This window comes from Pelophylax lessonae (assembly GCF_965119305.1).
Source record: "Pelophylax lessonae genome assembly, chromosome: 1".
NCBI classification, from domain to species: domain Eukaryota; kingdom Metazoa; phylum Chordata; class Amphibia; order Anura; family Ranidae; genus Pelophylax; species Pelophylax lessonae.
In genome coordinates this window covers 129138930-129152452 of record NC_138768.1, presented here as the reverse complement: position 1 = coordinate 129152452, position 13523 = coordinate 129138930, and the positions used below count along the sequence as shown (strand labels likewise).

General features: G+C 42.6%; 1 protein-coding gene across 1 annotated transcript in view; it reads left to right on the top strand.

Annotated features, from left to right (window-relative positions):
• Window positions 1-5354: 5354 nt before the first annotated feature.
• The window catches only part of LOC309543600 (proteinase-activated receptor 1-like), a gene marked incomplete at both ends in the record, with an annotated part of 70410 nt that continues 62241 nt past the window's right edge, over window positions 5355-13523 (top strand). Inside the window, one exon of the mRNA XM_082242972.1 lies at window positions 5355-5427. Within this exon, the coding sequence (XP_082099098.1) occupies window positions 5355-5427 (73 nt within the window). The remainder of the gene's footprint in view (window positions 5428-13523) is intronic.

Sequence of the window (13523 nt, the reverse complement as noted above, 5' to 3'; positions counted from 1 at the left end):
GGGAAAATTGGCCTGGGCAGTAAGGGGGTAAAAGTGCCCAGTAAACAAGCGGTTAAGGACCTCCAATGTGACAAGGACAACATAGAAAAGATAATTCTAAGTGCCGGTTCACACTTTCGCGTGTGCGGCGATCGCATGTAATATCGGAGCGCACTGCTCCTTCATTACATGCGATCGGATGTGCAGTGCGAATTCAGCCATACACTTTGTATGGCCAAATTCGCACTGCACCCGCACAAAAGTCGCACGAGGCATTTTTTCAGCCGCATCAGGATCAGATCATACAGTGGTTCACACTTGTGCGATCCGATCCTGTGCGAACTGTCAGATCGCACTGCGATATGCGATCAAACTGGGGGTGTCGTTAACATTTCATTGACACCCCCAGCGTATCACATATGGCAGTGTGAACTGCCAGATGTGCGGGTGCGATGCGGGAACAGACTGCGAATTTGCAGCCTTCCCGCATCGCACAAGTGTGACTCGGGACTAATACATTTTTCTTCTGCATTCATCTCATTATTCACCAGCTCCTGTCCCCATATAAAAAGTATATATGCCTATATATCATGATTAGATAGGAGATGATAATGTAAATATTTATGTATGAACAGAGACAGCATTGTTTGCATATAGAACAATGCGGTCACAGTACAGTACATTTAAATGAACATCTCGCCTTTTTTTATTTGTCTGCTACATTATAAACTGTTGTATAGCCGTACTCTCCCATGAAATTTACATTTTTTATTATCTCACAGGGACATATTAGCAAACTTCTACTACTGGAAATAGGAAAACAAAAAAAAAAAATGCAAACTCAAACTGAAATAGAACACAAATGAAACAAACTATTCATCTCTACAGGCTGATCTTGAAAGGCAATTTGACCAGTTGATAATTTAGTGAGATTATCAACATATTCTACAGACAAATTACAAATACATACATTTTATTTTGTTAAAGCGGTCCCCCCCCCCAAAAAAAAATTAAAAGTCAGCAGCTCCTCCAGGTCCTCCTCCTCCGCCCACCCGTGTGCTCCCTCTGCCCCCTGTCCTCCTTCTCCACGCCCCCCATTCGTGTTCTCCTCCTCCGCTCCCCTTGTGCTTATCCGGCCCCCACGTCCTCCTCCTCCACCCCCCCCCCCCCAGTCCTCAGCAGCCGGCTTCCCTCCTCTTCTCTCCTGCTGGCTGCTGGGGGGATCTGTCAGGATGGAGAGCGAAGGAAGGGGCCAGTGAACATGTAATTTACTGGCCCCTTCCTTTTCTAAATTGGACACAGAGAATGACCCTGTGTTCTTTGATAACTGGGCATAGTAAACCGTGTTTACTCTGCTTCAGTTTATGAATGAACAGGAGCCTCTGTCTTCTGTTCATTCATCTTCAGTGCTGAGAAAGGGACTGGGGGATCTCTGTCCTCAGTACCTTTCTCTGTCTCAAAGGGGAGATATCAGGGGTCTGTTTGACCCCTGATATCTCACCAAAGCCCACCAACAGGGCTGAAAAAAAATTGCAATAAAAATAAAAAATTTAATTATAAAAATTTATAAAATATTTATTGGAAAAAATAAATAAATAATAAATAAAAAAAACTACTGACACCGCCCCCTTGCTCTACTGACACTGTCCACTGCTCCAACCCCCTCTCCCCAAAAAGCATTGTGAAAAAAAATGAAAAACAAAATAAATCATAAATAAATACATACAAATTAAAAACTACTGACACCATCCACTGCTCTACTGACAATGTCCACTGCTCTACTGACACAGCCCACTGCCCCATACTCCCACCCCTCCCCCCACCCCATTTCCCAGAAGCACTGTGAAGAAAATATTTTAAAAAGGGTTTAAAAAAAAATAATAAACAACAAATTTGTAAAAAAAATAATAGATAAAATAATAAAAACTAAACATTACTGACACATCCACTGCCCTACTGACGCCATCCTGCAATCCGCTCCTGCACATACTACCCTCCTCCATACACTCCATACTCCTCTCCTGCACATAATACCCACCTTCATACACTCCGCACTCCTCTCCTGCACATACTACCCACTGCCATACACTACGCACTCCTCTCCTGCACATACTACCCACCTCCATACACTCCGCACTCCTCTCCTGCACATACTACCCACTGCCATACACTACGCACTCCTCTCCTGCACATACTACCCACCTCCATACACTCCGCACTCCTCTCCTGCACATAATACCCACCTCCATACACTCTGCATCCTCTCCTGCACATACTACCAACCACCATACACTCCATACTCCTCTTCTGCACATACTACCCACCCCCATACACTTCATACTCCTCTTCTGCACATACTACTCACCACCATACTCTTCTCCTGCAAATACTACCAACCACCATACACTCCACACCCCTCTCCTGCACATATTACCCACCACCATACTCCTCTTCTGCACATACTACCCACCACCATACACTCCACATCACTCTCCTGCACATACTATCCCCCACCATACACTCCATACTCCTCTTCTGCACATACTACCCACCACCATACACCCCTTACTCCCCTTCCGTACATAATACCCACCACCATACACAGCTTCTGCACATACTACCCACCATCATACACACTATACTCCTCTTCTGCACATACTACTCACCACCGTACACTCCGCACTGTACATTCCCTGTTTACCATTACTGCGTTCTGCATTGTGTAAATAATCTCAGACCCTATTAAACCACACACCCTTTAAGCCACGCCCAATGTTAGCGCAATTTAAGCCACGCCTACAATTTTGCCGCGTGACATTTCTTTAAATTAATGCTTACGAGCCCACTTTTTATCTTGCACACTGGCCCGCTCATTTCATGATACACCCCTGCATGTATTTATATGCCTTCAGAAATGTAGCGTAAAAAAAAAAAGCTGCTGGTAAATATGGTCTTATTTTCCCCCTCGGAACACACACAACCAGGCACACAGCACTCTCTGCATTCCTCCAATGGCTCAAAAGATCAGTCTAGGGCTTTCTTTTTGTGTTTTTTTATTGGGGAACGATGAACTTGGATAGGGATGGAGAGCATGGGATGCCTCAAAACTGCATTTCACAACTCCTGGCTGTATTGCAAAACTCCTGGAGGCACTGTACTTGCAAAAGAAATGCCCCACTTGATTTCTAGGCTGGCTGTGACCTGTACTCCTTCCAGAGGCTCAAAGTACCCCACTGTCACTGTCTGCAGCACTGTAGTCTTCTACTCATTTAGCCACAGGATCATCAGTTGCCTCCTGCTGATATCCACCAGACTCTTCCTAGTGAGGGAATTGTAGGCACACTGCTTCTGGACAACTTGGACTCTCTCGCACAGCTTCCTCCCAGCTTTCTCTTATTAACTTTTTCCTGACCCAGCTGGATCCTTGAACTAGGACTTGCAAATAGGCTTCCCTTGGTGACACCTCGGTGTCTTCATGCTGCTTCCTCTCAGACTTCTGCCCCAGGGGGCAGAGCCCCTGCACAGGGGTCTCCTTCTGCGAGACTCTCTCCCTTGCCACTCAGGCCTCAGACTAGGCTACTTTTGGACTCTCCCTTGATCTTCTGGGCACACCTCCCCCAGGGATTGGCTGGAGTGCCATAAATATTCAGGCTGCTGTCCTCATACTATTCTTCTAGAAGTCTCTAAAAGACAGGAAGAAGTAGCAGAACAGCAGCCCTTGAAACTCTGAGCAGCCCTAGGCAATCAACCCTTGCTCCACTGTTTACAGAGGAACTAAACTAAATTTACTTGGCAGTCTTCCCTAAACTAGGAGGGTACTACAGAAATGTCCTCTAAATGCAGGGCTGACACTGCCAGTATAAATGAGGCCTAACACACAGTATTAAGGAGCATGCATTAATGAAGCTCATAATGTAAATGATGTGAACCTTGTGTTCCAGGCATTCATCATTGGTCACCGCTAAGTGCCCCATCCAGCTGCAGCAGCTGCCTGTCTCTAATAGTGTTTAACAGGCTGCTGGCAGCAGGGCTGGATAAGACATCAATGCCCACATCTAAATGCCAGACACCCATCATGAGAAAAGGCATTTTCGCCTTGGGTGCCAGAGATAATTGTCTTGACTCGGGCCCTTGTATAATGCAATTATATTAAAATATACTGTATATTAAAAACTGACACTGTAATATGGCATCTGCTTTACATTTATAACTACTTTTGAACAGTGTTACAAAGAAGAAAACAGACACTTTCCCTTACAGTTACTTTGCTGACTTTACCAGCCAATATCCAGCAGCCGTCAGAAGAAAAAAAAAAAAACGTACAAGAACCATTATCACAGTTTGTACATTTTAAAGCTTTTTTCTGTCCCCTCTAAATCTCCTGCCCTTTGCACTGACTTACAAGAGTCCCCACAGCCCTTCATAGAGCTGAACAGTAGACATGTTTGTTCCATAGTGTAAACATATACATATTAACATATTAATTAACCCTTTAAAAGACTCTTGGACTTGTATCTCAAAGAACACAATATTCAGGGATATGGGAAATGAATATCGTCACTGACACACACAGACACAGACACACACACACCTGCACAGGTTGAACTGGATGGACTGTTGTCTTTATTCAACCTTAACTACTATGTAACTATGTAACTATATGGTACAAAATAACCCGCGCTTGGCTAATTACTAAAACACAATAAGCAGCTGCTGTTCACCCAATAGGGGAATGGACTGAAAGAAATTATTTGAAAACAGCGCTTGCTAAAAAAATGAACAACAAATTAAGTGCTTCACATGCTTGAAAAATGTGCTAGATGCAATATATCAGCATTTAAAAACTACAGGTGCAGAAAATAAATAAATAAATGTGCAAAATGCGCAATATGCTAAAGAGAAAAATAATTAAATTAAATTAATTAAAAAAATTCATGCAGTAATAAAGTTCATTGAATGTCCAAAAGGCTGTGCAAAAGTGCTCAAAAAAGGGGCTCAAGTGCCTTATTTTCTTAGTGCTGGAAGGTGCATTTTGCACATTTATTTATTTGTTTATTTTCTGCACCTGTAGTTTTTATATGCTGATATATTGCATCTAGCACATTTTTCAAGCACGTGAAGCACTTAATTTGTTATTCTTTTTTTAGCAAGCACTGTTTTTATATTTCTTTCAGTTAATGCAACTATATGGAGTCACAACACTCTGAATTTGATTTTGCATTTCAATTAGTCCCATACTGTAAAGTTTATAGTATGTTGTAAAGTATAGTATGGTGTTCCCGGAACTGAAACTTAGTTCTTCTTGGTATTGATGGTAAAGAGGCATTGAAAGGCAATCCATTGACAAAGCTGAGTTGTCTATAGAAGAGGTGAAAATGAATCTGTTCTTGTTTCTTGGTGTGACCAGTGCACTGTTTACAGCAAATTGTAACACCCTGGAGGATGAAGGTAAGTGATTTCTGTGTGAGTTTTAACCTTTGTGCCAAAACACCATATTGTCTTATTCCCTCTGTTGCTGCAGAAGGAGTCTCAATGCTTAAAGAAAATATCCAGTAAATAGTAGTTGAAGCGTAGGTGCAAACATATCATTGCAGAAGTCTCCAGGAGGTATAAGACGTGGAAAGGGGGATTTCACTTATAGTAATTTACATTTTTTCACAGTAATTTAAACAAAACTATAATTTTACATTTTGGTGGACTGAATCTTTAAAGCTTATGAGAAGATGAGAACTTTGAGTTTTTTTTTTTCCTATTTCATATACAGCTTTTCAAACTTAAAATATAATGAAATGTGCCAGTTTGGAGTCATCTCTGTTCCTGTCTTAGCAGTAGTAGAGTATTTTACTGGGTTAGCCATCAATTAATACAGAAGGTTGGAAGTTTAGGAGATATACTTTATAGATGTGAAAAGCCTGAAGAAGGCATCTAGATAATCCCGAAAGTTAGCCAACCTCACTCCAAACTTTCTGCATGTTTCAATCTTGAAAACATTCGACCTTATTCAATAAAGATTCTTTGGTTCTTACTGAATACCTAACCAATATCTGAATAGCATCTATCACCTTTATCTAGTTCATGTTTTTGAAATGGCGTTACACCAGTGCAACAACTGTAAAATGACCAGAACTAAATAACATTCTTATGGTTGCTTTTCATATCTCATTTCACTATATACTGCTAACTCTGTTTTTTTTTTTTTTTTTTTTACAAATGTCAATGACCTTAATAAACTGTATATTGGAGATTGATGTAAGATATTGGTTTATGATTTTGTGGGAGATACAGAGGTTTCTTTTTATGCTGGCAACAAGAGTTACAATATGAATGCAATAGCAACCATGTATTACAGCTTTTCCCAACCTTTCTACAGTGGAGGAACCCTTGAAAAAATTTCCAGGTCTCAAGGAACCCTAGAAAAATTATTAAATCTGCAGACATTAGCCACACCACAATGACAATCAATGGGAGAGGGGCCCACTTATGGGACAGGGGCCCTGTGACATTAGTGGTCAGTTTGATGTTCTTTACATTGGGGGGCAGTTAAAATAATGCCCCGTTATAGACAGCCAACATTGTCATTGGTGTCAGTGGTTTCTTACCTGAGAGAGGATAGGAAAAGATCAATTGGATCCACACCACTATCTCTGCCAAGTGGCATTTGTGTCAAAAATATTCAGACACCACCAGGCTGGAGATCAATTCACTACTTAATGCTCAAATAACCCTAGCAACCTTGAAGGAAGCCTAGATTTCTATGGAACCTAGGCTGAGCTTATGTAGAAAAAGGACCTGCCCTAATGGGTAGTTTATTTTAAAAACGGGTTGTTGGCAAATCTAAAGGAGACCCCTTTCAGAGATTGTACATTTGGACTTTTTGGACATTGTACATGTGTGTTCAATTAAGAAGTCAGTTTCACTCTGAAACCGCTGGAAGATAGTGGAGGCTAAGGAGAGAAGAAGGCACAGCCAGCAACATTCCAATTTATCAACAACTATGAAACACGAAAATCAACCATTCAATTCACATCCAATCAGGTAGACCTTCATGTTGAATAACTGTTTATGAATTTAAAGCAGATAGAACATTTAAAGAGGAAGCAAAGGCTTCTTCTTTAATTGTACAGTTTTGGAAATATTCTGAGTGCATGCAGCCGATGAAATCATTGGCGCATGCATTCTGAAGGTCTGGCTTACCGTGTCGGGACCTGCAGAGCCCGTGCCGCAAATGGTGGCTCCGGGAAACACATGCGCGGGAGTGATGTAATCGTGGCTCTGGCCAATCAAAAGCGCCAGAGCCCACGAACCTGGAAGAAACACAGAGGAAGATGTCAGCCATCTTAGCGGTGTGTGGGCGCCGCTGAGACAGCTTCGTTCTAAGGTAAGTATTTCATAATAAGCTAGTATGCGATGCATACAGGTTCCCCTTTTTTACTGTCATTACCTTTGCTAAGTATGCAGCCTCTATTACATTAGTAAGTCTACCCATAGGAATAGGACAGTTAAAACAGATCTTGGCATGAAGTAAATTAGCATTTCATAATAAGCTAGTATGCGATGCATACAGGTTCACCTTTTTTACCGTCATTACCTTTGCTAAGTATGCAGCCTCTATTACATTAGTAAGTCTACCCATAGGAATAGGACAGTTAAAACAGATCTTGGCATGAAGTAAATTAGCAGAGAATGGGTCATTATAAAGTTTGATAATTTTTAACAATATAAATACATAAATGTACATATATGAAAAATGTAAAAAGGGAAATATACATATGTAATTTTAAATTATTATGAAGATGATTTATCACTATCTAACATATTAGATAAGTTGAAGTTTAAGTATGGCTTTTTTGGGAACAGCTCAGAGGAAGGGGGCTTGTCTCCTGAAACACGTCAGCTTTCCAACTACAGTGATTTGGGCATCCACCATGCTGGAGTTGTGATTTGATGGGTTTTTGATCTTCTAATGTTTGTGAGTATGTTTTTTGGCTTTTTAATAAATTGGCATTTGCACTCTTTTTTTTTTTTTTTTTTTTTTTTTTTTAGTGCTTTGGAGTTTCCCCGCTCAAGGAGAGCAGCTTTACTTTAACCACTTCAATACAGAGCAGTTAGACACCCTTCCTTCCCAGACCAATTTTCAGCTTTCAGCACTCTCACACTTTGAATGACAATTGCTCAGTCATGCTACACTGTAACCAAACTAAATTTTTATCATTTTTTTCACACAAATAGAGCTTTCTTTTGGTGGTATTTGATCACAACTGGGGTTTTTTTTTTCGTGATAAGCAAAAAAAGAGCAAAATTTTTGAAAAAAAAAAAAACACTTTTTTTTAGTTTCTATTATAAAATTTTGAAAAAAAATTATTTTTCTTCATACATTTGGGCCAAAATATATACTGCTACATATCTGTGGTAAAATGAACCCAAATTAGTGTATATTATTTAGTCTGTGTGAAAGTTATTGAGTCTAGAAGCTATGGTACCAATTACTGAAAATTGATCACACCAGATGTACTGACGGCCTATCTCCTTTCTTGAGGCCCTGAAATGTCAGGACAGTTCAAATACCCCCAAAATGACCCCTTTTTGTAAAGTAGACAGTCCAAGGTATTTAGTAAGAGGCATGGTGAGTTTTTTGAAGTTATAATTTTTTCCCACAATTCTTGGGAAAATGAAGAAAAAAATATATTTTTTCTTTTTTTCCCCACAAAGTTGTCAATTTATAAGCCATTTCTAACACATAGCATGTACACAGCAAAAATGACACCCCAAAATACATTCTGCTACTCCTCCTGAGTATGGCAATACCACATGTGTGAGACTTTTTCACAGCCTAGCCATATAGAGGGGCCCAACATCCAAGGAGCACCATCATGCATCCTAGCCACTTGCCTAGGCCTATTTTTGATATTTGGTGTTTACAAGTTAAAATCAGTTGTTTTTGCTAGAAAACTACTTGGAACCCCCACACATTATATATTGTTTTTTAGCAGAGACCCTAGAGAATAAAATGGAGATTATTGCAATATTTTTTATCACACCGTATTTGTGCATCGATCTTCCAAACGCAATTTTTTTGGAAAAAAATCACTTTTTTAATTAAAAAATAAGAAACCAGTAAAGTTAGCCCAATTTTTTTCCATAATGTGAAAGATAATGTTATGCCGAGTAAATAGATACCCAACATGTCATGCTTCACAATTGCGCACGCTCACGGAATGGCGACAAACTTTGGTACCTAAAAATCCCCATAGGCGACATTTTAAAAATTTCTACAGGTTGCCATCTTAGAGATACAGAGGAGGTCTAGGGCTCAAATTATTGCTCTTGCTCTAACGATCGCGGCGATACCTCACATGTGTGGTTTGAACACCGTTTACATAGGTAGGCGGGGTTTCTGTATGAGTTCGCTTCTGCGCGCGAGCTAACGGGGACAGGGCGCTTTAATTTTTTTTTGTTTTTTACTATTTATTTTATTATTTTTTATTTTTACACCGTTAAAAAAAAAAAAAATGATCATTTTTATTTCTATTAAAAGGAATGTAAACATTCCTTGTAATAGAAAGAGGCACGACAGGACCTCTTTTGTGAGATTTGGGGTCACAAAGTCCTCAGATCTCACAAGTACGCTAAAAGATAGGAATAAATAAATAAATAAAAAAAAAAAAAAAAAAAAAAAAAGGGACCTTTAAATCGGTTGCTAGGCAACGATGTTTGCCGTAGCTCCGGTCCTCCAAGACCATAGAGTTGAGTGAGGGCAAGCTTGCCCTCACTCGACATCCTGTCTGTGAGGATCCGGGACCAGATTGTTTTCCCCGCTGCCGGCAGGTCCGGTAAGTGGGGAAAAGGACCGGGACACGGCGGGAGGGGGGGTGGGGGGGGGTGTCACCTCTTCCGCCATCCCGGAAAGGTGATCCCACGGCGAATCTGCCGCTGGGACTACCCTTATCGGAATGCCAGCCGTCCACCGTTTAAAAAAATACCAGGGTTATGGCAGCTATCTGCTGCCATAACACCGGTATTCAGGTTTAAACGGAGGACGTATAAATACATTGGCCGGTTGGCAAGTGGCTAGGGACATAAATCACACACATAAATTCCTGACAACCTACCACATTGTTGAAGGCCCCTAACACATCGCATAATACATACCAAAATACATTCTGCTGAGCAAAGGATAAACAAAAAAATTACCTGTGGTTTTAGCAGTGCAGTGGTTCAGGCAGCAGGCAGGAACGTAGACAGCGACAGTGAAAGGATTGTCCAGGCAGCAGGCAGGAATACTGTCTATAGTCAGTACAGGCAGAGATATTGTCAGCCAAGCCAAAGCATTGGTCCAAGTAGTAGGCAGGGATATGGTCAGCAGCAGAAAAAGGATTGTCCATGCAGCAGGCAGGAATACTGTCCATAATTAGTACAGGCAGCAGGCAGAGATATGATCAGTACAGCCCAAGTATTGGTCCAGGCAACAGGCACATGTTCCATAAAAAGTCCCGGGTCAGTGCAGGCAGGGATATGATCAGCACAGCCAAAGTATTGGTCCAGGCAGCAGGCAGGACCATCAAGCTTAGGGCCTCGGTCGGGAAAGAATGGGGACAGGGGTAGAGGCTTCTCCCACCCAAATCGCTTTGAAGCCTCCGGACTCCAGACCCTGTTCTGAGTTTACAAACCCAGAGAAATCCAAAAACTGGTTTTCTCATATCAGAACACTATTCTGAAGCCCCTCACAAAAGTGAGACCCCTGTGTCATTTTGAATCCCACTACTACAGTAGCAGGGCGAAGGATCAGTCTAAGGAGCAGGCAAAAACATGGTCGTAACAGGCCGAGGTCAGTGCAGGTAAAAAGGCAGAAATAGACGGTAGGCTAAGGCATAATCAATAAACAGTCCAGGGTCGGTTCACTTGAAAGGCAGAAACATGGCGGATAAACAATGCAGACGGCAGGCAGAGGCATAGTTGATATACAGGCCAGGGTCAGTTCACATGGAAGGCAGGGATATGGTTGGTTGAGTCAGCAGGAAAATATTCAGCACAAACATTGAAAAAAAGAAAAATGGCAGTCTGACTGAAATATGGGCTAAAAGTTTAGGGCAGTGTGATATATTTTGAAGCATTCTCCAATGCAAAGGCCAGGTTGGGAGGGACAATCGGGACAATGGAAACTGGTGTCTTTCCTAACTCCTCTTTTGCTACACACCCGACACTTTTTTTGGCGTCTTCTTCCGGTTTCTGAAGGTGGGATATGGAAAGGGAAATGGCGCTCATGAAGTCTGCTGACACAATCCGAACGAATGATTTCTGGGGGGGATCCTTGCTGGTAAATGAGGGCAGTGGCAATGTCTTCAATAAACTGGAGGAAGGGGATTGGTGTTGTTGTGGACTTTTTATAGGTGACAAAAGGCATTGTACGTGGCAAAATGGAAAAAGTACACTGCAACTTTTTTGTACCAAAAGAGGGTCTTTCGTGTCGGGAGATAGGGCTGCAGCATTTGATCGTTTAAGTCCACCCCCCCCCCCCCATGTACTTATTGTACTCGAGGATGCAAGCAGGCTTTTGAAAGGGACTTTGAATGGGACCGCGTCGTCTTCCAATTTCCACTGAGGTGTCATCGTGGATGGTGGACATGAGGTAAACGTCCTTACTATCCCTCCACTTCAAAGCCATTACTTCCTCGTTTCTTAGGCTTGCGGATTCCCCGATTTGTAAAGGAGTGGTGACCAGACTCTGCGGAAAGCCCTTCCGGTTTTTTCTTACTGTACCGCAGGCCAAGGTTTTCTTCAGGTACAAGTGGCGGAAAAGGGGCAAACTGGTGTAATAGTTGTCCATATAAATATGGTACCCCTTTTGCAGCAATGGGAAGGCTAGGTCCCAGACAATCTTCCCACTTACTCCCATGTACGTTGGGCACTCAGGGGGCTGGAGCTCAGAGTCTCTGCCTTCGTACACGCGAAAGGCGTACACGTATCCAGTTTGGCTTTCGCAGAGCTTGTTTAGTTTTAAGTCGTACCTAGCCCTCTTGCTGGGAATATACTGCTTAAATGCCAGCCGGCCTGTGAAGTGGACCAGTGATTCGTCCACAGCGATCTTTTGGTCAGGGACATAGACTTCGGGGAACCGTCTGGAAAAGTAATCAATTAGGGGGCGAATTTTGTAGAGTTTATCATAATTGGGATCATCTCGGGGAGGGCACTGGGAATTATCGTTGAAATGCAGGAAGCGCATTATAATTTCATAGCGGGACCTGGGCATGACTGATGAATAAAGTGGCATATGGTGGATGGGTTTGGTGGACCAATAAGAATGCAGCTCGTTTTTTTTTTTGTAACCCCCATATTGATTGTAAGGCCCAAAAACACTTTGAACTCTTCTACTGTTAGGGGTCTCCATTCAAAAGGACGGGAATGATATGAGGTGGGGTTGTTCTCTATGAATTGTTGGGCAAAAAGATTTGTTTGGTCGACGATGGCTTGAAGGAACTCCACAGGGAAAAATAAATTAAAAAAATCAATTAGAGCAAAATTTTGGGTGTTGACCTGCAAACCTGGCTGTGCTGTGAAGGGGGGGATTGTAGCTGACCCAGAGCTAGAAGGCAGCCACAATGGGTTTGCCAAGGCATCCGGAAGCTGCATTTGGGCTCTTCTTCTTTGGGGCTGGTGTGAAATTCCAGTGCTTGTACTGGGCATTTCCTCCTGGGGTCCAGCACCGTTGGCGTTTGCCGATTGGCCATTGGCGTTGTTGGTGTCTGCCTGGTTTTCAGTGCGGCGTCTTTTAGGCCGAACTTCTTCCTCCTCCGATTCAGTGCCGGATGTAAAGCCTTCAAAGGGCTCAAATTCGGAACCGGATTCAGAAAGGGTTTCCGCTTTGGAAAGTGAGAGCTCCCCGCTGCCGTCACTCATCATGGATATCATTTCACAGGCCTTTTCGGCAGTGAAAACCCTTTTGGACTTGGACATGGTAGCTGTATGGAGGGTGACAGGTACTCAGGTACTTTGCTGGGCAGGTGACAGGTACTCTTGTACTGATGAGCAGGTGGCAGGTACTCCCGATAGGCAGGTGACAGGTACTCGGGTACTCTTATGGGCAGGTGACAGGCAGGTGATAGTAGTAGTACTGATACTGATACTGTACTGATGGGTACTGGTGATCAGTACTGATACTGATAGGTACTGATGAGTACTAATGAGTACTGATGGGTAGTGATTGGTACTGATGAGCAGGCGGCAAGTACTCGGGTACTTCAGGTGGCAGGTACTCTGATGAGCAGGTGGAAGGTACTCGGGTACTCTGATGGGTAAGCGACAGGTACTCAGATGGCCAGGGGACAGGTACTCGGGTACTCAGATGGCCAGGGGACAGGTACTCGGGTACTCAGATGGCCAGGGGACAGGTACTCGGGTACTCAGATGGCCAGGGGACAGGTACTCGGGTACTCAGATGGCCAGGGGACAGGTACTCTTTATTTGCTGGGGGCGATCAGGGCACAGTAATTCCACAATACTCTGGTAATGCTGTAGTAACTCACTGTTTGTAGATCTCCTCCTCACAC